The following is a 22,575-nucleotide window of genomic DNA, read 5'->3' as shown; positions in this document are numbered from 1 at the left end:
GAGCGCGGGAGTATTCCTTTTTCTCCCATGTCCATAGGGTCTATTCCCGAATAGATTTCTTCATCCTGAGCAGGGGATTGATCCCGAAGGTGCAGGATGCAGAGTATTCGGCCATAGCAATTTCAGACCATGCTCCGCACTGGGTTGATCTGGAGATGGGGGAGGCGCGGGACCAGCGCCCGCTCTGGCGACTGGATGTGGGGCTGCTGGCTGATGAGGAGGTGTGTAGGAGGGTCCGGGGAAGTATTGAGGGGTATCTTGATACCAACGACACGGGGGAGGTCCGGGTGGGGATGGTCTGGGAGGCTCTGAAAGCAGTGATCCGGGGGGAGCTGATCTCCATACGGACCCATAGGGAAAGGAGGGAGAGGAAGGAGAGGGAGAGACTGGTGGGGGAGCTCCTGGATGTGGACAGGAGATACGCGGAGGCACTGGAGGAGGGGTTGCTGGGGGAACGGCGTAGTTTGCAGGCCAAATTTGACTTGTTGACCACCAGAAAGGCAGAGACACAGTGGAGGAGGTCGCAGGGCGCGGTATATGAGTATGGGGAGAAGGCGAGCAGGATGGTGGAGCATCAGCTCCGCAGGCGGGATGCGGCTAGGGAAATTGGTGGAGTGACGGATAGGGGTGGGAATGTAATGCAGAAGGGGACAGAAGTAAATGGGGTCTTTAGGGACTTCTACGAGGAACTGTACCGGTCAGAACCTCCGATGGGGAGAGGGGGGATGGAGAGCTTCATGAACAGGCTATGCTTCCCAAGGGTTCAAGAGGAGCTGGTAGAGGGGCTGGGGGCGCCGATAGAGTTGGAGGAGCTAGTCAGGGGGATCGGGCAAATGCAGTCAGGTAAGGCGCCGGGGCCGGACGGGTTCCCGGTGGAATTTTATAAAAAGTATGCAGATCTGGTGGGCCCCCTGTTGGTGCGAGCCTTCAATGAGGCATGGGAGGGGGGGGCTTTGCCCCCGACGATGTCGCGGGCACTGATCTCTCTGATCCTGAAGCGGGATAAGGACCCCTTGCAGTGTGGATCATACAGGCCTATCTCGCTCCTCAATGTTGACGCTAAGTTGCTGGCGAAGATCCTGGCCACCAGGATAGAGGACTGTGTGCCAGGGGTGATACATGAGGATCAGACAGGATTTGCCAAGGGACGGCAGCTCAACACGAATGTGCGGAGACTACTAAATGTTATTATGATGCCGGCAGTGGAGGGGGAGGCTGAGATAGTGGTGGCGCTGGATGCGGAGAAAGCATTTGATAGAGTTGAGTGGGGGTACCTGTGGGAGGTGCTGGAGCGGTTCGGATTCGGGGAGGGATTCATCAAATGGGTGAGGCTGCTCTACGCGGCTCCGATGGCGAGTGTAGTTACCAATAGAAGGAGATCGGAGTACTTTAGGCTCTACCGTGGGACCAGGCAGGGGTGCCCCCTGTCCCCCTTGCTCTTTGCACTGGCGATTGAACCTTTGGCTATGGCGTTGAGGGAGTCAGGGAGATGGAGGGGTCTGGTGCGGGGTGGGGAGGAACATCATGTATCGCTGTATGCGGACGACCTGCTGTTGTATGTGGCGGATCCAGAAGGGGGAATGCCGGGGGTGATGGAGCTGTTAGCGGAATTTGGGGGCTTCTCGGGCTACAAGTTAAATTTAGGCAAGAGTGAGGTATTTGTAGTACACCCGGGTGATCAGGAGGAGGGAATCGGGAGACTCCCATTTAAGAGGGCAGTGAAGAGTTTCAGATACCTGGGGGTGCAGGTGGCCAGGAGTTGGGGGACTCTCCATAAGCTTAATTTTACCAGGCTGGTGGAGCAGATGGAAGAGGAATTTAAAAGGTGGGACATGGTGCCGCTATCGTTGGCGGGTAGAGTGCAGTCCGTCAAAATGACGGTTCTCCCGAGGTTCTTGTTCCTTTTTCAGTGTTTGCCCATCTTTATCCCTAGGGCCTTTTTTAGAAGGGTGACTAGCAGCATCATGAGCTTTGTTTGGGCGCATGGGACCCCGAGGGTGAAGAGGGTCTTCTTGGAGCGGGGTAGAGATGGTGGGGGGCTGGCATTACCCAATCTCTCGGGGTATTATTGGGCGGCCAATGTGTCGATGGTGCGCAAGTGGGTAATGGAGGGGGAGGGGGCAGCATGGAAACGGATGGAGAGGGCGTCCTGTGGCGATACAAGCCTGGGGGCCCTGGTAACGGCGCCGTGGCCGTTCCCTCCTACGAGGTATACCACGAGTCCGGTGGTGGCGGCTACCCTCAAGATTTGGGGGCAGTGGAGGCGACATAGGGGAGAAGTGGGGGGCTCGATGGAGGCTCCGTTAAGGGGGAACCATAGGTTCGTCCCGGGGAACATTGATGGGGGATTTCAGGGTTGGCACAGAGCGGGCATCAGACAGCTGAGGGACCTGTTTATTGATGGGAGGTTTGCGAGCCTGGGGGAGTTGGAGGAGAAATTTGGGCTCCCCCCGGGGAACATGTTCAGGTATCTGCAGGTAAAGGCATTTGCTAGGCGGCAGGTGGAGGGATTCCCTTCGCTTCCCGCGAGGGGGGTGAGCGACAGGGTGCTTTCGGGGGTCTGGGTCGGAGAGGGGAAGATATCTGATATCTACAAGGTTATGCAGGAGGCGGAGGAGGCGTCAGTAGAGGAGCTGAAAACGAAGTGGGAGGGGGAACTGGGGGAACAGATCGAAGACGGGACATGGGCTGATGCCCTGGAGAGGGTTAATTCTTCCTCCTCGTGTGCGCAGCTTAGCCTCATCCAATTCAAGGTGCTGCACCGGGCCCACATGACTGGGACGAGGATGAGTAGGTTCTTTGGGGGTGAGGACAGGTGTGTCAGGTGCTCGGGGAGACCAGCGAACCATGCCCATATGTTCTGGGCATGCCCGGCACTGGAGGAGTTCTGGAAGGGGGTGGCGAGGACGGTGTCGAGGGTGGTGGGATCCAGGGTCAAGCCAGGATGGGGACTCGCGATTTTTGGGGTTGGGGTGGAGCCGGGAGTGCAGGAGGCGAAAGAGGCCGGTGTGCTGGCCTTTGCGTCCCTAGTAGCCCGGCGAAGGATCTTGCTACAATGGAAGGATGCGAGGCCCCCAAGCGTGGAGACCTGGATCAATGACATGGCGGGTTTCATTAAGCTAGAGAAGGTCAAATTCGCCCTGAGAGGGTCGGTACAAGGGTTCTTTAGGCGGTGGCAGCCTTTTCTCGACTTTCTGGCTCAACGATAGGGTACGGGGACAGCAGCAGCAGCAACCCGGGGAGGGAAAAGGGGAGGGAAAAGGGGGGGGGCCGACAATGACTATGTTTGTTTATTTAATTTTAATATTTTTTAAGTTCTTTTGTTGTTCATTAGGGTTGGGGGGGTGGGGGGATGTGATACATGCGCCGATACGGTCTGGGGATGTCACAGTTATTATGGGTTATTTTGTTGCATTTCATTGTTTGTCGTTATGTTTTATATTTTCTGTAAAAAATTCCAATAAAAATTATATATATAAAAAAAAAAATGACTTCCGGTGGCAGTTATGCAGCAATAAGCCACACATGTGGGAGCTCCCGTTTTAAAGAGACTTTTCGGCTCTTTTGAGAGCCCAAAACGGAAATTTTTCGACGTCTCCCGGTGGGGGAAGGTGTGCTGAACGACTTTCCCTGCAGTCCATGCCTCGAACTCGGAGTGGAAAGGTGGAAAAAACAGCAGCAGCTCCTCAGAAAAAACGGGGGAAGGGATCCAAGATGGCCACCGACAGAGCTCCAGGGGAATGGAGACTCTGGGCCCAGAAACAACAAACTGATCTCCTGCGCTGCTTTAAAGAATTCAAGGATGAAGTACTGAGCTCTCTGCAGGAAACAAACAGAAGGCTGTCAGAGATTCAGTCCACCCAGGGTGCTGCCATCAAGACGTTGCAGACGCAGGCCATTGAACGAGAGGAGGAGGCCGTGGTCCTCGTGAGTAAGGTGGAGGGGCACGAAGCACTCCACAAGAAGTGGCAGGAACGCTTCGAGGAGCTGGATCACCGCATGAGGCGGAAAAACCTGCGGATCTTGGGCCTTGCGGAGGGGCTGGAGGGATCGGACCTGACAGCCTATGTGGCTGTAATGCTGGGTTCGCTAGTGGGGGCCGGGTCTCTCCATCTGCCCCTGGACCTGGAGGGAGCACACAGAGTACTGGCCAGGAGGCCTAAGGACAATGAACCCCCGCGTGCGGTGCTGGTGAGGTTCCACCGGTTCAGTGATCGGGACTGCGTGCTGCGCTGGGCCAAGAAGGTGAAGAGCAGCAATTGGGAGAATGGGGTAGTGCGGATCTACCAGGACTGGAGTGCGGAGGTGGCTAAGCGGCGGTCCGGATTTAATCGGACGAAAGAGGTGCTTTATAGAAAAAAGATAAAGTTCGGAATGTTGCCGCCCGCGCGCCTGTGGGTAACTTATTCGGACCGGGACTATTATTTCGATTCCCTGGAGGAGGCGTGGGCCTTCGTGCGGACGGAGAAACTGGACTTGAACTAGGGGTTGGGGGTTGCGAGGTCGGCTGTAAGATATTAGTGCTGGATTCGGCTGTTGCTGTGTTCTCTTTTTCTTCTGTTTTTTTCTTCTTGTTTTAGTACTTTTGCAATTTTGATATGGTTATTTACGGGGGGGTTGTTCTGCTATGTTTTTGTATTTGTGCTTGGGGCATTGTTTGGGCTGTGTATCTTGCGGGGAGAGTCGGGGGGGTATGTTGTATTCTATGTCGGAGTGGGGGTATGGAGGGGGGCTGATATTTGGGAGCTGCGTCAGAAGGGTGTGGTGGGGCAGGGCGAAAGCGCGGGCTTTCCTCTGGTTTCCCGCGCTGCGGGGCTGGGGGGGCGGAGATGGTGACGGGGGAGGTGGGGCCTTAACTGGTTCTTCCCCGCGCTGGAGCGGTGCCAGGAGGGGGGATAGATTGGGGGATGATCCCACTTCGGGAGGGGTCGGGCTATTGGCGGGAGTTTCCGGGGTCAGCAGAAGTTAGCTGACCCACGGAAGTACAATGGAGGACGGTTCGCGGCTGGGAGGGTTCCTAGCCTGGGGGGGAAGGGAGGGGGGGAAAGGGGAATACCGGGTTGCTGCTGGTAGGGTCAAGAAGGAGCTGGTGGGGGCTGGGGGGACAGAGGTGAGGGGTTGTCGCTCTGGGGACGGGGTCGAGCAGGGGACGCTGGCCTGGGGCGGGCAGTCGACGGGCTTTGGCTAGCCGACGGGGGAGGGGGGCGGGACGCCCTCTGATCCGGTTGGTCACCTGGAATGTGAGAGGGTTGAATGGGCCGGTGAAGCGGTCAAGGGTACTGGCTCACCTGAAGGGGCTAAAGGCGGATGTGGCAATGCTTCAGGAGACCCACCTGAGGGTGGCGGACCAGGTCCGCCTGAGGAAGGGATGGGTGGGGCAGGTTTTCCACTCGGGGTTGGATGTGAGGAACCGGGGAGTGGCGATTCTGGTGGGGAAAAATGTGTTGTTTGAGGCATCGGAGGTGGTGGCGGATAAGGGGGGTAGGTATGTGATGGTTAGGGGCAGGCTACAAGGAGAGAAGGTGGTACTGGCTAGTGTGTATGCCCCAAATTGGGACGATGCGGGCTTTATGAGGCGTATGTTGGGACGGATCCCGGATCTGGAGGCGGGAGGCCTGATCATAGGGGGGGACTTTAATACGGTGTTGGATCCTTCACTGGATCGGTCCAGCTCTAGGACGGGTAGGAGGCCGGCGGCGGCCAAGGTACTGAGAGGGTTTATGGATCAGATGGGTGGAGTGGATCCATGGAGGTTTGTGAGGCCGAGGGCACGTGAGTACTCTTTCTTCTCCCACGTACATAGGGTCTACTCTCGGATAGATTTCTTCGTGGTGAGTAGGGGACTGATTCCGAGAGTGGAGGAGGCCGAGTATTCGGCCATTGCAATCTCCGACCACGCTCCGCATTGGATAGAGTTGGAAATGGGGGAGGTGCGAGACCAACGTCCGTTGTGGCGGTTGGATGTGGGGTTGTTGGCGGAGGAGGAGGTGTGTAGGAGGGTCCGGGCAAGTATTGAGGGGTACCTTGAGGTGAATGATACGGGGGAGGTTCAGGTGGGGATGGTCTGGGAAGCCCTGAAGGCAGTAATTCGTGGGGAGCTGATATCCATCCGGGCACACAGGGAGAGGAGCGAGAGGAGTGAGAGGGATAGACTGGTGGGAAAGATGCTGGAGGTGGACAGGAGGTATGCAGAGGCACCAGAGGAGGGACTGTTGTGGGAGAGGCGCAGCCTGCAGGCTAAATTTGATTTGCTGACCACTAGAAAGGCTGAGGCACAGTGGAGGAAGGCACAAGGAGCAGTGTACGAACATGGTGAAAAGGCGAGTAGGATGCTGGCTCATCAGCTCCGTCAGCGGGATGCGGCTAAGGAGATTGCTGGAGTGAGAGACAAGAGTGGGAATGTGGTGCGGAAGGGGGTAGAGGTGAATGAGGTCTTCAAGGACTTTTACGGGGAACTGTACCAGTCGGAGCCAACGGGGGAGAGATGGGGAATGGAGAGGTTCCTTGACAGGCTTTCTTTCCCGAAGGTGCAGGAGGAGAAGGTGGAGGGGCTGGGTGCGCCGACTGAGCTGGAGGAGCTAGTTAAGGGGATCGGGCAGATGCAGTCAGGGAAGGCACCGGGGCCGGATGGGTTCCCGGTGGAATTTTATAAAAAGTTCGTGGACCTAGTGGGCCCCTTGCTGGTGCGGACACTTAATGAAGCGTGGGAAGGGGGGACTTTGCCCCCGACGATGTCACGGGCACTGATCTCGTTAATTTTAAAGAAGGACAAGGACCCCCAGCAGTGTGGGTCATACAGGCCCATATCTCTCCTCAACGTGTATGCTAAGGTGCTGGCAAAAATCCTGGCCACCAGGATAGAGGACTGTGTGCCAGGGGTGGTGCATGAGGACCAGACAGGTTTTGTGAAGGGAAGGCAGCTGAACACGAATGTGCGGAGATTGCTGAATGTCATTATGATGCCGGCGATTGAGGGGGAGGCAGAGATAGTGGTGGCGCTGGATGCGGAGAAGGCCTTCGATAGAGTGGAGTGGGGGTACCTATGGGAGGTGTTGGGGAGGTTTGGATTTGGTGAAGGGTTCATTAGATGGGTAAGGCTGTTATATGAGGCCCCGATGGCGTGCGTGGCTACGAATAGGAGGAGGTCGGAGTACTTCCGGCTTTACCGAGGGACCAGGCAGGGTTGCCCCTTGTCCCCCTTGTTGTTTGCACTGGCAATCGAGCCGCTGGCGATGGCATTGAGAGATTCAGAGATGTGGAGAGGCTTGGTGCGAGGTGGAGAGGAACATAGGGTGTCGTTGTATGCCGACGACCTGTTACTGTATGTGGCGGACCCGGTGGGAGGGATGCCGGGAGTGATGGAGTTACTAGCCGAGTTTGGGACCTTCTCAGGTTATAAATTAAACTTAGGCAAGAGCGAGGTGTTTGTGGTGCACCCTGGAGACCAGGAGGAAGGAATTGGTAGGCTCCCGCTTAGGCGGGCAGGGGAGAGCTTTAGGTACCTGGGGGTGCAAGTGGCCAGGGACTGGGGGACTCTCCACAAGCATAACTTTACCAGACTGGTAGATCAGATGGAGGAGGAGTTCAGGAGGTGGGACATGCTGCCATTGTCGTTGGCGGGGAGGGTGCAGTCTGTCAAAATGACAGTGCTTCCGAGGTTCTTGTTCCTTTTTCAGTGCCTGCCCATATTTATCCCCAGGGCCTTCTTTAGGAGAGTGACCGGCAGTATTCTGAGCTTTGTGTGGGCACATGGGACTCCGAGAGTGAGGAGGGTATTCCTGGAGCGAGGAAGGGATAGAGGCGGGCTGGCGCTGCCCAACCTTCTGGGGTACTATTGGGCAGCCAATGTGTCAATGGTGCGTAAATGGGTGATGGAGGGGGGAGGGGCGGCGTGGAAAAGAATGGAGATGGCGTCATGTAGAGGTACAAGCCTGGGTGCCATGGTAACGGCACCGTTGCCGCTCTCCCCCAAGAGGGTTACCACGAGCCCGGTGGTGGCGGCGACCCTAAGAATCTGGGGACAGTGGAGACGGCATCGGGGGGGAAACAGTGGGCTCGATGGAGACTCCACTGGGTGGCAACCATCGGTTCATCCCGGGGAACACGGATGGTGGATTCAGGGGATGGCAAAAGGCGGGCATCAGCAAATTGAGGGACCTGTTTATTGGCGGGAGGTTTGCGGGCCTGGGGGAACTGGAAGATAAATTTGGCCTTCCCCAGGGGAACATGTTCAGATACCTGCAGGTAAAGGCGTTTGCTAGGCGGCAGGTAGAGGGATTCCCTTTGCTGCCCTCGCAGGGGACGATGGACAGAGTGCTTTCGGGGGTGTGGGTAGGAGAGGGGAAGGTGTCTGACATCTATAAGGTAATGCAGGAGGTGGAGGAGTCGTCAGTGGAGGAGCTGAAGGCTAAATGGGAGGAGGAACTCGGGGAGCAGATAGAGTATGGGACTTGGGCGGAGGCCTTGGAGAGAGTCAACTCCTCCTCCTCATGTGCGAGGCTTAGTCTCATCCAATTTAAGGTGCTGCACCGGGCCCATATGTCCGGGACTAGGATGAGTAGGTTCTTCGGGGGTGAGGACAGGTGCACCAGATGTTCGGGGAGTCCTGCGAACCACGCCCATATGTTCTGGGCATGCCCAGCACTGGAAGAATTCTGGAAGGGGGTGGCGGGGACGGTGTCGATGGTGGTTGGATCCAGGGTCAAACAAGGGTGGGGACTCGCGATTTTTGGGGTTGTGGTGGAGCCGGGAGTGCAGGGGGCGAAAGAGGCCGGTGTCCTGGCCTTTGCGTCCCTAGTAGCCCGTCGAAGGATTCTGTTACAATGGAAGGATGCAAGGCCCCCAAGTGTGGAGACCTGGATCAGTGACATGGCGGGATTTATAAAATTGGAAAAGGTCAAATTTGCCCTGAGAGGATCAATACAAGGGTTCTATAAACGATGGCAGCCTTTTCTGGACTTCCTGGCTCAGAGATAGGTAACTGGGTCTATAGCAGCAGCAACCCGGGGGGGGGGGGGGGGGGGGGGGTGCATTATTGTAGTGTTTATTCTGTAACTTTATAGTGTGTTAATTTGCGTTGTTGTTAAAATGCTGGGTTGTTCATGGGGATGGGGCGAATGTATATGATTGTTAATATTATTGTTATTTTCGGTATTTTACTAAGGTGCGTTATTGTTGTATAAAATCAAAATTTCTCAATAAAAATTATTAAAAAAAAAAAAAAAATTGCCTCTTAATGTCCAAAAGGTTGGTTTGTATTACTGGGTTACAGAGATAGGACAGAGGCATGGGCATAGTTAGAGTGCTTTTTTGGAGGATCGATGCAGACTCGATGGACCAAATGGCCTCTTTCTGCACTGTCACAATTCTATGATTATGGTCTGACCATCAGGATTTGGAACTGCTCTTTTGCAGACTATTGCAATTGTTTTAGTTAATCTGACTCTCCAACTAGAAGGGGTAACCGATGAACCAAAAGGATCAAAGACGGGGCTGGGTAAACACATTGCATGAAACTTTGGGGTCTGATGGAAAACCTGGAACTGGATTTCTATGACTCATTGTAGTGAAAGCAGCCCTTGGATAACGAGAGATATTGTAGGTCTCATCAAAAAGAAAAAAAGAGGCATTTGTCAGGGCTAAAAGGGTGGGAACAGACAAAGCCTTTATGGAATATAAGGAAAGTAGGAAGGAACTTAAGCAAGGAGTCAGGAGGCTAAAAGGGGTCACAATAAGTCATTGGCAAATAGGGTTAAGGAAAATCCCAAGGCTTTTTACACGTACATAAAAGGCAAGAGGGTAGCCAGTGAAAAGGTTGGCCCACTGAAGTACAGGGGAGGAATCTATATGTGGAGCCAGAGGAAATGGGCGCGGTACTAAATTAATACTTTGCATCCGTATTCACCACAGAGGAGGAATTGGTGGATGGTGAGTCTGGAGAAGGGTGTGTAGATAGCGTGGGTCACATTGAGATCCAGAAAGACGAGGTGTTGGGCGTCTTGAAAAATACAAATGTGAGATAATGCATTTTGGAAGGTCTAATACAAATAGGGAATATTAGTATGGTTGAACCCTCAAGAGGATTGACAGTCAGAGAGATCTCGGTGTACAGATTCACAGGCACTGAAAGAGGCAACACAGTTGGAGAAGGTAGTCAAGAAGACATACAGCATGCTTGCCCTCATTGACCAGGGCATTGAGTATAAGAATTGGCAAGTCATGTTGCAGCTGCATAGAACCTTAGTTAGGCCACACTTGGAATATAATGTTCAATTCTGGTCACCACACTACCAGAAGGATGTGGAGGCTTTAGAGAGGGTGCAGAAGACATTTATCAGGATGTTGCCTGGTATGGAGGGCATTAGCTATGAGGGGCGGTTGAATAAACTTGGTTTGTTCTCACTGGAACGATGGAGGTTGAGGGGCGACCTGATAGAGGTCTACAAAATGATGAGGGGCGTAGACAGAGTGGATAGTCAGAGGCTTTTTCCCAGGGTAGAGGGGTCAATTACTAGAGGGCATAGGTTTAAGGTGTGAGGGGCAAGATTTAGAGGAGATGTACGAGGCAAGCTTTTTTTTTTTCACAGAGGGTAGTGGGTGCCTGGAACTCGCTGCCGGAGGAGGTGGTGGAAGCAGGGACAATAGTGACATTTAAGGGGCATCTTGTCAAATACATGAATAGGATGGGAATAGAGGGATACGGACCCAGGAAGTGTAGACGGGCAGCATGGTCGGCACAGGCTTGGAGGGCCGAAGGACCTGTTCCTGTGCTTTACTGTTCTTTGTTCTTTGTAATTTGGACATTCGGAATTCTCCACGGGAGGCGAACCGTGGAAGGGGGGGGGGGGGGGGGGGACGGGAGAGGTGGGCCGGCGGGGTGGGGGCAGGGAAGCGGGAGCTGGAGGGAGGGCACGGGTTGCCAAAACGTGCATGACACCTCCAGGAGCGGGGAACGAGGAAAATGGAGATGGGGGACGGGAGGAGCGGCAGAAGCGGGGGCGAGCGTGGGACGGCAGCGAGACCTGTCCGGGAGGGGGGGGGAACAACAACACACAGCACAGCCAAATATTGCACACTGTGAGTTTCTCCCCGGCACCCAAATGTGTGTGTGCCCCCCCAGTCCCCGCCACCCCAGCCCCCCCGCAGGCAGTCGCCTACTTACGTGGTGTGGGTAGTTTGCCAGATGTACAGAGCTGCCGCTGTCGAACTGGTGCACAATACCCCACCAGTTATTATATTTCATATTTTATTATATTTTTTTTATGTTGGGTGTGCCCTTCTCCTCTAAATATGTGTATATATATATATATATATGTTTCTTATTCTGTGTACATAACGGTAATTATACCTTGTTCAAAAACCCAATTAAAACATTTATATTTAAAAAATCAGCAGCAACCCGGGGGGGGGGGGGGGGGGCTACGGGTTCGTTATGGGGGTTTGTTCTCATGGTTTTATGCTTATATCTTTTTCTTGTTAATTTATTGTTTTTGTATTGGAGGGGAGGGGTTACTGTTTTTCTCTGTTGTGATAATATTTGTTGTTGAAAACGTGAATAAAAAAAATTATTTCAAATCTGAGACACAGATCAGGGGCGAAATTCTCCGACCCCCAGCAGGGTCGCGGAATCGCCTGGGGGCGCCTAAAATCCCGCCCCCGCCGTGGCAGAGATTCTCCGCCACCCGGGAAGTGGCGGCGGCGGAATCTCGCCACTCCGATCGGAGATACCCTGCGGTGATTCTCCGGCCCGGATGGGCCGAAGTCCCGCCGCTGGGAGGCCTCTCCCGCCGCCGAGGTTTAAACCACCTCTGGAACGGCGGGCTCAGTGGCGCGAGCAGGCCCCCGGGGTCCTGGGGGGGCGGGGGGGGCGATCGAACCCCGGGGGGTGCCCCCACGGTGGCCTGGCCCGCGATCGGTGCCCCCCACTCAGACTCCGGGCCAGTGCCCTGGCTGCACTATGTTCTTCCGCGTCTGCCACAGCCTCCGCCATGGCGGAGGCGGAAGAGAACCCCACATCGCGCATGCGCTGGCAGTGACGTCAGCGGCCAGCTGCCACTGACGTCACTGCTGGCGCATGCACGGACTAGCGAAAGCCTTTCGGCCAGCCCCGCTGCCGGGGGCGTCGGTTTTTTGCGCCGGTCTTCTGGTGGCAACCGCTCCGGCGTGGGGGTCCGGTCCGGCGCGACCCCGGAGTGGTTGGCGCCACTTCCCTACTCCGGGACCCTCCGTCACGCCGGGTAGGGGAGAATGCCACCCCAGAGAAGAGTTCGAGAAATAATTGGAACAGGAGAAAGCACTGCATTCAAAGCAGGTAGCAGACCACGCAAAGCATTTAGAACAGGAGAGCGAATTCAATTCAAAGCAGGTAGCAGACCATGCAAAGCAGCTAGAGACCATTAATAGACCGAATGACCAAAATTTATATGCATCTCCACTCTGGATTCAAAATCTCGACTGTGAGGCTGATCATACATCAGTTTTGTTACAACAGCAGGGTCATGTCATTACCTCTGCTTATGAAACCACTGTTGAAGCAAAAGATTGTTATCAGAATTGTGCTCAAGCTGAGGAATAAATTCGGTCCCTTCAACTGGAGTTGCATAACTCACTGGCTGCTTTTCAGGAGTATTTGAAGGAAGCAGGAGCAGGGCTAGACCACTCATTTGTACACGTTAGAAAAGGAGTTTTGGAGATCAAGAACAAAGAAAAGTACAGCACAAGAACAGGCCCTTCGGCCCTCCAAGCCTGCGCCGACCATGCTGCCCGTCTAAACTAAAATCTTCTAACCTTCCAGGGTCCGTATCCCTCTGTTTCCATCCTATTCATGTATTTGTCAAGATGCCCCCTAAACTTCATTATCGTCCCTGCTTCCACCACCTCCTCTGGCAGCGAGTTCCAGGCACCCACTACCCTCTGTGTAAAAAAAAACTTGTAAAAAAAAAACTTGCCTTGTACATCTCCTGTAAACCTTGCCCCTCGCACCTTAAACCTATGCCCCCTAGTAATTGACCCCTCTACCCTGGGAAAAAGTATCTGACTATCCACTCTGTCTATGGCCCTCATAATTTTGTAGACCTCTATCAGGTCGTTCCTCAACCTCCGTTATTCTAGTGAGAACAAACCGAGTTTATTCAACCGCCCCTCACAGCTAATGCCCTCCATACCAGGCAACATCCTAGTACATCTCCTCTGAACCCTTTCCAAAGCTTCCACATCCTTCTTATAATGTGGTGACCAGAACTGCACGCAGTACTCCAGGTGCAGCCGCACCAGAGTTATGTACAGCTGCAGCATGACCTTGTGGTTCCGAAACTCAATCCCCCTGCTTAGAAAGGCTAGCACACCATATGCCTTCTTAACGCCCTATTAACCTGGGTGGCAACTTTCAGGGATTTATGTACCTGGATGCCGAGATCTCTCTGTTCATCTACACTACCAAGAATCTTGCCATTAGCCCAGTACTCTGCATTCCTGTTACTCTTTCCAAAGTGAACCACCTCACACTTTTCCGCATTAAACTCCATCTGCCACCTCTCAGCCCAGCTCTGCAGCTTATCTATGTCCCTCTGTATCCTACAACATCCTTCAACACTATCCACAACTCCACCAACCTTCGTGTCATCTGCAAATTTACTAACCCATCCTTCTACACCCTCTTCCAGGTCATTTATAAAAATTACAAACAGCAGTGGCCCCAAAACAGATCCTTGCGGTACACCACTAGTAACTGAACTCCAGGATGAACATTTGCCATCAACCACCACCCTCTGTCTTCTTTCAGCTAGCCAATTACTGATCCAAACCGCTAAATCACCTTCAATTCCATAACATAGAACAGTACAGCACAGAATAGGCCCTTCGGCCCTCGATGTTGTGCCGAGACACGATCACCCTACTCAAACCCACGTATCCACCCTATACCCGTAACCCAACAACCCCCCCTTAACCTTACTTTTTAGGACACTACGGGCAATTTAGCATGGCCAATCCACCTAACCCGCACATCTTTGGACTGTGGGAGGAAACCGGAGCACCCTGAGGAAACCCACGCACACACGGGGAGGACGTGCAGACTCCGCACAGACAGTGACCCAGCCGGGAATCGAACCTGGGACCCTGGAGCTGTGAAGCATTTATGCTAACCACCATGCTACTGTGCTGCCCGTACTTCCTTATTTTCTGCAATAGCCTACCGTGGGGAACCTTATCAAACGCCTTACTGAAATCCATATACACCACATCAACAGCTTTACCCTGATCCACCTGTTTGGTCACCTTCTCAAAAAACTCAATAAGGTTTGTGAGGCATGACCTACCCTTCACAAAACCGTGTTGACTATCGCTAATCAACTTGTTCTTTTCAAGATGATTATAAACCCTATCTCTTATAACCTTTTCCAACATTTTACCCACAACCGAAGTAAGGCTCACAGGTCTATAATTACCAAGGTTGTCTCTACTCCCCTTCTTGAACAAGGGGACAACATTTGCTATCCTCCAGTCTTCCGGCACTATTCCTGTCGACAAAGACGACATAAAGATCAAGGACAAAGGCTCTGCAATCTCCTCCCTGGCTTCCCAGAGAATCCTAGGATAAATCCCATCTGGCCCAGGGGACTTATCTATTTTGACATTTTCCAAAATTGCTAACACCTCCTCCTTTTGAACCTCAATTCCATCTAGCCTGGTCGACTGAACCGGAGTGTTCTCCTCGACAACATTGTCTTTCTCCAGTGTAAACACTGACAAAAAATATCCATTTAACGCTTCCCCTATCTCCTCTGATTCCACACACAACTTTCCACTACTATCCTTGATTGGCCCTAATCTTACTCGAGTCATTCTTTTGTTCCTGATATACCTATAGAAAGCCTTAGGGTTTTCCTTGATCCTATCCGCCAACGACTTTTCGTGTCCTCTCCTCGCTCTTCTTAACTCTCCCTTTAGGTCCTTCCTGGCTAACTTGTAACTCTCAAGTGCCCTAACTGAGCCTTCATATCTCATCCTAACATAAGCCTTCTTCTTCCTCTTGACAAGTGCTTCAACTTCCTTAGTAAACCACGGTTCCCTTGCTCGACAACTTCCTCCCTGCCTGACAGGTACATACTTATCAAGGACATGCAGTAGCTGTTCCTTGAAAAAGCTCCACATTTCGATTGTACCCATCCCCTGCAGTTTCCTTCCCCATCCTATACATCCTAAATCTTGCCGAATAGCATCATAATTGCCTTTCCCCCAGCTAGAATTCTTGCCTTGCGGTATATACCTATCCCTGCCCATTGCTAAAGTAAACATAACCGAGTTGTGATCACTATCACCAAAGTGCTCACCTACATCTAAATCTAACACCTGGCCGGGTTCATTACCTAGTACCAAATCCAATGTGGCCTCGCCCCTTGTTGGCCTGTCTACATACTGTGTCAGAAAACCCTCCTGCACACACTGCACAAAAACTGACCCATCTATAGTACTCGAACTATAGTATTTCCAGTCAATATTTGGAAAGTTAAAGTCCCCCATAACAACTACCCTGTTACTCTCGCTCCTGTCGAGAATCATCTTTGCAATCCTTTCCTCTACATCTCTGGAACTATTCGGAGGTCTATAGACAACTCCCAACAGGGTGACCTCTCCTCTACTGTTCCTAACCTCGGCCCATACTACCTCAGTAGGCGAGTCCTCAAGCATCCTTTCTACCGCCGTAATACTTTCCTTGATTAACAATGCCACACCCTCCCTCTTTTACCATCTTCTCTGTTCTTACAGAAACATCTAAATCCTGGAACCTGCAACAACCATTCCTGTCCCTGCTCTACCCATGTCTCCGAAATCGCCACAACATCGAGATCCCAGGTACCAACGCATGCTGCAAGCTCACCCACCTTATTCCGGATGCTCCTGGCATTGAAGTAGACACACTTCAAACCAGCATCCTGCTTGCCGGTGCCCTCTTTCGAACTTTTAACCCTATCCCTGACCTCACTACTCTCAACATCCTGTACACTGGGACTACAATTTAGGTTCCCATCCCCCTGCTGAATTAGTTTAAACCCCCCCGAAGAGCACTAGCAAATCTCCCCCCCAGGACAAACAGATATTGAAACTAGAGTTGGTGCAAATGCGTTGGATGGGAGTGGAAAGATGATTAGGCCAAGCTATGACAGATTTCCAGCTCAAGTGAAATATCTTGGCTTAGTTATAAAGAACAGACACCTTTGGCAAGATATTGGAGGGCAGCTGGTATCCACTTGCAAGAAAGGAGAAAAGGGACCCAGGAAAAGCAATTTGTTCTGCAAGTTTGATCAAAGCAGTACCTCATCCTCCGTTGCCGCCTCCTCCTCAATTTCTGCAGTAGCTAGTCTAGATGCTGCTTCAAGTGCTCCAACAATTTCACGATCTCCAGATGTTTCTTCCACCCCTGGTATTGGTGAGAATCCTAAAGGAAGACAACACTGATTAACCACTTAGAAGTTAATTTTCTGGTTGCAGGTAATTTCACTGTACATCAGTTTCACACCACATGTAACTTTAGAAAGTGTTAAAGCAGACAGGTTGATCCAATCCAAGATTTTCAGTTCTCTTACTGTGAAAAATGCTGCGCACAACCTAATTTTAAAGTTATAATTACAATTTCAATCAATGCAGCTTGTCTGATGAACTTATTGAGCAATTACTCACTTATTTCTAAAACAACTACAGTTTAATAGCAAGTTTAATCAGACAATGATTGATGTTTGTGTTGCTGTCATTGAAACTGGTATTGGGTGATACTGCTAAAACAGCATTATTGAAGTCATTAGAACCAAAGAGGGAGCAGAGTTGTAAGTTACATGAAGTTAAATTCTTATTGCGTTCATTTAACAATTTATATAGAAGAGAGTTTGGTGAAGTAATTCAGGAAAAATAAATTGTAGATTTATATTAATCAAAAAGAGGGCAGGACTTGACTGGCATACTACAGCTCTTAGGCACAGGTTGATACCACCTCCATTCCCTTTCTGTACCTCAGCTTCCCTTTGGACAGTCAGCACTACAAACACATTTCAGTTTCAAATTTGATGCTCAACTTGGAGTCAATGAAAGGTCCTGCTTATTGATTCATTCCAAGCCATAACCCAGAGCATGATCAATTAGGTTATTGCATTCTAATTAGCTTAAGGGATGTGTGATCAATGTATGATTGGTCTAGGTGGACATGATTGATATCTAATTGGTTTCTGGAAGATGATGGCTATCTACTGGCCCTCTAAGATGTCAGTTACATGTGGGACCATCCTCTCAATAGGGTCTGTTACTTTACTTATTTCTGGTCAAGATCAAATAATGTTTTTGATATCTTCCTTGCCCATTTGTCCAGGAAGGAGCAGGTATGCTGCCGTGCCTCATGATTTATGCCCAATGTTTCAGACTTGCTTAATTGGTGCAGGATCCTCATTGAATCAGACCCTTATCACTAACTATTTTGGTTAATTTCTTGTGGTTATGGAATGAGTGACTTTTAAAACAAAGGGCAGAATGGTAAAGTTGCTGAGAACCTGAAAACTAAAGATTACACAGTAGTAATATAAAATATTACAAATTGGGTAGTATTTAAAAGTTAGACAGAGTGTGTATCAAATATAGCTGTGCAGCAGTTAAATAGCGTTTTAAACATAAGGTATTACAGTCTCCTTATTCATTCACTTAATATAGTCTGGAGTGATAAAAGTCTAAAAGGATTATACAGTCAAATCTAGTCACACTCTATTATGAAATTCGCCTAATATAAGGATTGCATCGAGCCAAATAAAACTGTTTTCCCTACAACATGACAAAACGACTTCCAGTGACGGGGATGTGCCGAGTTGTCGCACATCAGGCGGATCACCTCCATACAACAGAAAAATAGGTATTTTTGGCTGGATTAAGCCCGCAAAATCAGATTTAAACATCCTCTCACCCTCAACAATAGAACGAAAAACAAAATGCCAGGAAGCAACCGCTCGTGAGGCCACAGGGACACCAGAAACTGCGGCAAGGGGCAGGAGCGGCAAGCAAATTGGTCGGTGGACCCACAAGGCAAGGGGTCCTCAGCCTCCCCGAAAGAGGGAATCCGCCAACCCAGAAAACAAGCTCTCCTTACTGTGGCCCCCTAAGAAAGGGAAACCCTGGAGTGCAGAGTGCATCCACAAGGTAAGTATGGTTGATCCCACAGGAGGAGGGGGACAATAACCCACCATCAGGATAGTCAACTGGAACATCAGGGGACTTAACGACTCAGTGAAAAGATCCGGAATCTTCAACCACCTGAAAGACAGGAAAGCTGACATAGTCTTCCTCCAAGAGACTCACCTGGGGAGGACTGACTGTTGGTAAGAAAGAGCTGGGTGGGGCAGACCTACAATTCATGTGATGGGACGAGGGGTAGCCATACTACTGAGTAAGAGGATAGTGTTCACCGCAACATGGACGGCTACCGACCAAGGGGCACGGTACATCACGGTCACCGGTAGTCCTGGTAAACATGTATGCCCCCAAATGGGACAGAATTAATTGAAAAGACCATGGCGGAAATCCCCGATATCGACACACACCAACTGATCATGGGGGTGGAGACTTCAACTATGTACAGGACCCACGGAGAGACAAGTCAAACCCAGAACAGGGAAAACGACAGATACGGCTAAGGAACTGGAAACATTCATGGAGCAGATGGGCCAGAGGACCAATGGGCGGTTCATGCACCCGCGTGAGAAGGAATTAAGACCATAAGACCATAAGACATAGGAGCGGAAGTAAGGCCATTCGGCCCATCGAGTCCACTCCACCATTCAATCATGGTTGATTTCAACTCCATTTACCCGCTCTCTCCCCATAGCCCTTAATTCCTCGAGAAATCAAGAATTTATCAATTTCTGTCTTAAAGACACTCAATGTCCCGGCCTCCACCGCCCTCTGTGGCAATGAATTCCACAGACCTACCACTCTCTGGCTGAAGAAATTTCTCCTCATCTCTGTTCTAAAGTGACTCCCTTTTATTCTAAGGCTGTGCCCCGCGTCCTAGTCTCCCCTGCTAATGGAAACAACTTCCCTACGTCCATCCTATCCAAGCCATTCATTATCTTGTAAGTTTCTATTAGATCTCCCCTCAACCTCCTAAACTCCAATGAATATAATCCCACGATCCTCAGACGTTCATCGTATGTTAGGCCTACCATTCCTGGGATCATCCGTGTGAATCTCCGCTGGACCCGCTCCAGTGCCAGTATGTCCTTCCTGAGGTGTGGGGCCCAAAATTGCTCACAGTATTCTAAATGGGGCCTAACTAGTGCTTTATAAAGCCTCAGAAGTACATCCCTGCTTTTATATTCCAAGCCTCTTGAGATAAATGACAACATTACATTTGCTTTCTTAATTACAGACTCAACCTGCAAGTTTACCTTTAGAGAATCCTGGACTAGGACTCCCAAGTCCCTTTGCACTTTAGCATTATGAATTTTGTCACCGTTTAGAAAATAGTCCATGCCTCTATTCTTTTTTCCAAAGTGCAAGACCTCGCACTTGCCCACGATGAATTTCATCAGCCACTTCTTGGACCATTCTCCTAAACTGTCTAGGTCTTTCTGCAGCCTCCCCACCTCCTCAATACTACCTGCCCCTCCACCTATATTTGTATCATCGGCAAACTTGGCCAGAATGCCCCCAGTCCCGTCATCTAGATCGTTAATATATAAAGAGAACAGCTGTGGCCCCAACACTGAACCCTGCGGGACACCACTTGTCACCGGTTGCCATTCCGAAAAATAACCTTTTATCCCAACTCTCTGCCTTCTGTCTGACAGCCAATCGTCAATCCATGTTAGTACCTTGCCTCGAATACCATGGGCGCTTATTTTACTCAGCAGTCTCCCGTGAGGCACCTTGTCAAAGGCCTTTTGGAAGTCAAGATAGATAACATCCATTGGCTCTCCTTGGTCTAACCTATTTGTTATCGCTTCAAAGAACTCTAACAGGTTTGTCAGGCACGACCTCCCCTTACTAAATCCATGCTGACTTGTCCTAATCCGACCCTGCACTTCCAAGAATTTAGAAATCTCATCCTTAACGATGGATTCTAGAATTTTGCCAACAACCGAGGTTAGGCTAATTGGCCTATAATTTTCCATCTTTTTTCTTGTTCCCTTCTTGAACAGGGGGGTTACAACAGCAATTTTCCAATCCTCTGGGACTTTCCCTGATTCCAGTGACTTTTGAAAGATCATAACTAATGCCTCCACTATTTCTTCAGCTATCTCCTTTAGAACTCTAGGATGTAGCCCATCTGGGCCCGGAGATTTATCAATTTTCAGACCTTTTAGTTTCTCTAGCACCTTCTCCTTTGTGATGGCAACCATATTCAACTCTGCCCCCTGACTTTCCTGAATTGTTGGGATGTTACTCATGTCTTCTACTGTGAAGACTGACGCAAAGTACTTATTAAGTTCCTCAGCTATTTCCTTGTCTCCCATCACTAGATTACCAGCGTCATTTTGGAGCGGCCCAATGTCTACTTTTGCCTCCCGTTTGTTTTTAATGTATTTAAAGAAACTTTTACTATCATTCCTAATGTTACTGGCTAGCCTACCTTCATATTTGATCCTCTCCTTCCTTATTTCTCTCTTTGTTATCGTCTGTTTGTTTTTGTAGCCTTCCCAATCTTCTGACTTCCCACTACTCTTTGCCACATTATAGGCTCTCTCTTTTGCCTTGATGCATTCCCTGACTTCCTTTGTCAGCCATGGCTGCCTAATCCTCCCTCTGATAACCTTTCTTTTTTTTGGGATGAACCTCTGCACTGTGTCCTCAATTACTCCCAGAAACTCCTGCCATTGCTGTTCTACTGTCTTTCCCACTAGGCTCTGCTTCCAGTCGATTTTCGTCAGTTCCTCCCTCATGCGCCTGTAATTACCTTTATTTAACTGTAAAACCTTTACATCTGATTCAAGCTTCCTTCTTTCAAATTGCAGACTGAATTCTACCATATTATGATCACTGCTTCCTAAGTGTTCCCTTACTTTAAGATCTTTTATCAATTCTGGCTCATTACATAACACTAAGTCCAGAATAGCCTGTTCCCTCGTGGGCTCCATCACAAGCTGTTCCAAAAAGCCATCCTGTAAACATTCAATGAATTCCCTTTCTTTGGGTCCACTGGCAACATTATTTACCCAGTCCACCTGCATATTGAAGTCCCCCATGATCACTGTGACCTTGCCTTTCTGACATGCCCTTTCTATTTCGTGGTGCATTTTGTGCCCCTGGTCCTGACCACTGTCAGGAGGCCTGTACATAACTCCCATTATGGTTTTTTGCCTTTGTGGTTCCTCAACTCTACCCACACAGACTCCACATCGTCTGACCCTATGTCGTTTAGTGCTATTGATTTAATTTCATTTCTAATTAACAAGGCAACCCCGCCCCCTCTACCCACCTCTCTGTCTTTTCGATAGGTTGTAAATCCCTGGATGTTTAACTGCCAGTCCTGAACCCCCTGCAACCATGTCTCTGTGATGCCTACCACATCATACCTGCCAGTCACAATCTGGGCCACAAGCTCATCTACCTTGTTCCGTACACTGCGGGCATTTAAATATAGCACCTTTAATTCCCTATTGACTGTCCCTTTTTGTTTTCTTAGTGTGGTGGACCTTGGTTTACTGAGCCTTTCCATACACTGTGTCATATTTTGTGAGATGGGGACTATCGTAACCTCTCCTGAGCTCTGTCTTTTCGGGATTTTTTGTAATCCTAAGCAGCTACGCTTCCCACTGATTCCTTCACCTCTTGGTTCCCTGACTTTCCCTTCCCCCCCAATCTCTAGTTTAAAGTCCTATTGACCACCCTATTTACTCTTTTCGCCAGAACACTGGTCCCAGCTCGGTTCAGGTGGAGACCATCCCAACGGTATAGGTCCCCACTGTCCCAAAGATCTACATCCGTATCGGCTTCTTTGTAGTGGGGAAATCAGTGCTTTCAGAAATAGTAAGAGCGGAATACTCCATGATTGTAATCTCCGACTACACTCCACATTACATAGAGGTGAGATTAGAGACGGGCCGTGCCCAACGCCCCACATGGAGGTTGGACGCAACCCTCCTGGCCGACAAGGTCTTCTGCCAGAAAATATCACAGGCCATAGGCGAGTATGTCATTAACAACCAAAGCAGGGAAGTCTCACTATCCACATTCTGGGAGGAAGTGAGGGCTGTGATTATAGAAGAAATCGCTCCATTAGGCTTGCAGAGACAGAGAATCATAAAATTTACAATGCAGAAGAAAGCCATTCGGCCCATGGAGCCTGCACCGACCCTTGGAAAGAGCATGCTACTTAAGCCCACGCTTCCACTCTATCCCGGTAACTTAACCTTTTGAACTCTAAGGGGCAATTTAGCATGGCCAATCCACCTAACCAGCACATCTTTGGACTGTGGGAGGAAACTGGAGCACCAAAGGAAATGCACGCAGACACGGGGAGAAAATGCAAACTCCACACAGTTACCCAAAGCCGGAATTGAACCCAGGTCGTTGAGCTGTGAGTGAGCAGTGCTAACCACTGTG

At 50.5% G+C, this 22,575-nt stretch overlaps 1 protein-coding gene across 1 annotated transcript in view; it reads right to left on the bottom strand.

The window, feature by feature from the left end:
• cc2d1b (coiled-coil and C2 domain containing 1B) overlaps window positions 1-22,575 on the bottom strand; it is a 130,675-nt gene that overhangs the window by 47,800 nt on the left and 60,300 nt on the right. Inside the window, exon 12 of the mRNA XM_038794246.1 lies at window positions 16,314-16,435. Within this exon, the coding sequence (XP_038650174.1) occupies window positions 16,314-16,435 (122 nt within the window). The remainder of the gene's footprint in view (window positions 1-16,313; window positions 16,436-22,575) is intronic.

Source organism: Scyliorhinus canicula, chromosome 4 (genome assembly GCF_902713615.1).
Source record: "Scyliorhinus canicula chromosome 4, sScyCan1.1, whole genome shotgun sequence".
NCBI lineage: Eukaryota > Metazoa > Chordata > Chondrichthyes > Carcharhiniformes > Scyliorhinidae > Scyliorhinus > Scyliorhinus canicula.
Note: the sequence above shows the minus strand (reverse complement) of the source record. Positions and strands in the feature narration are given on the sequence as shown.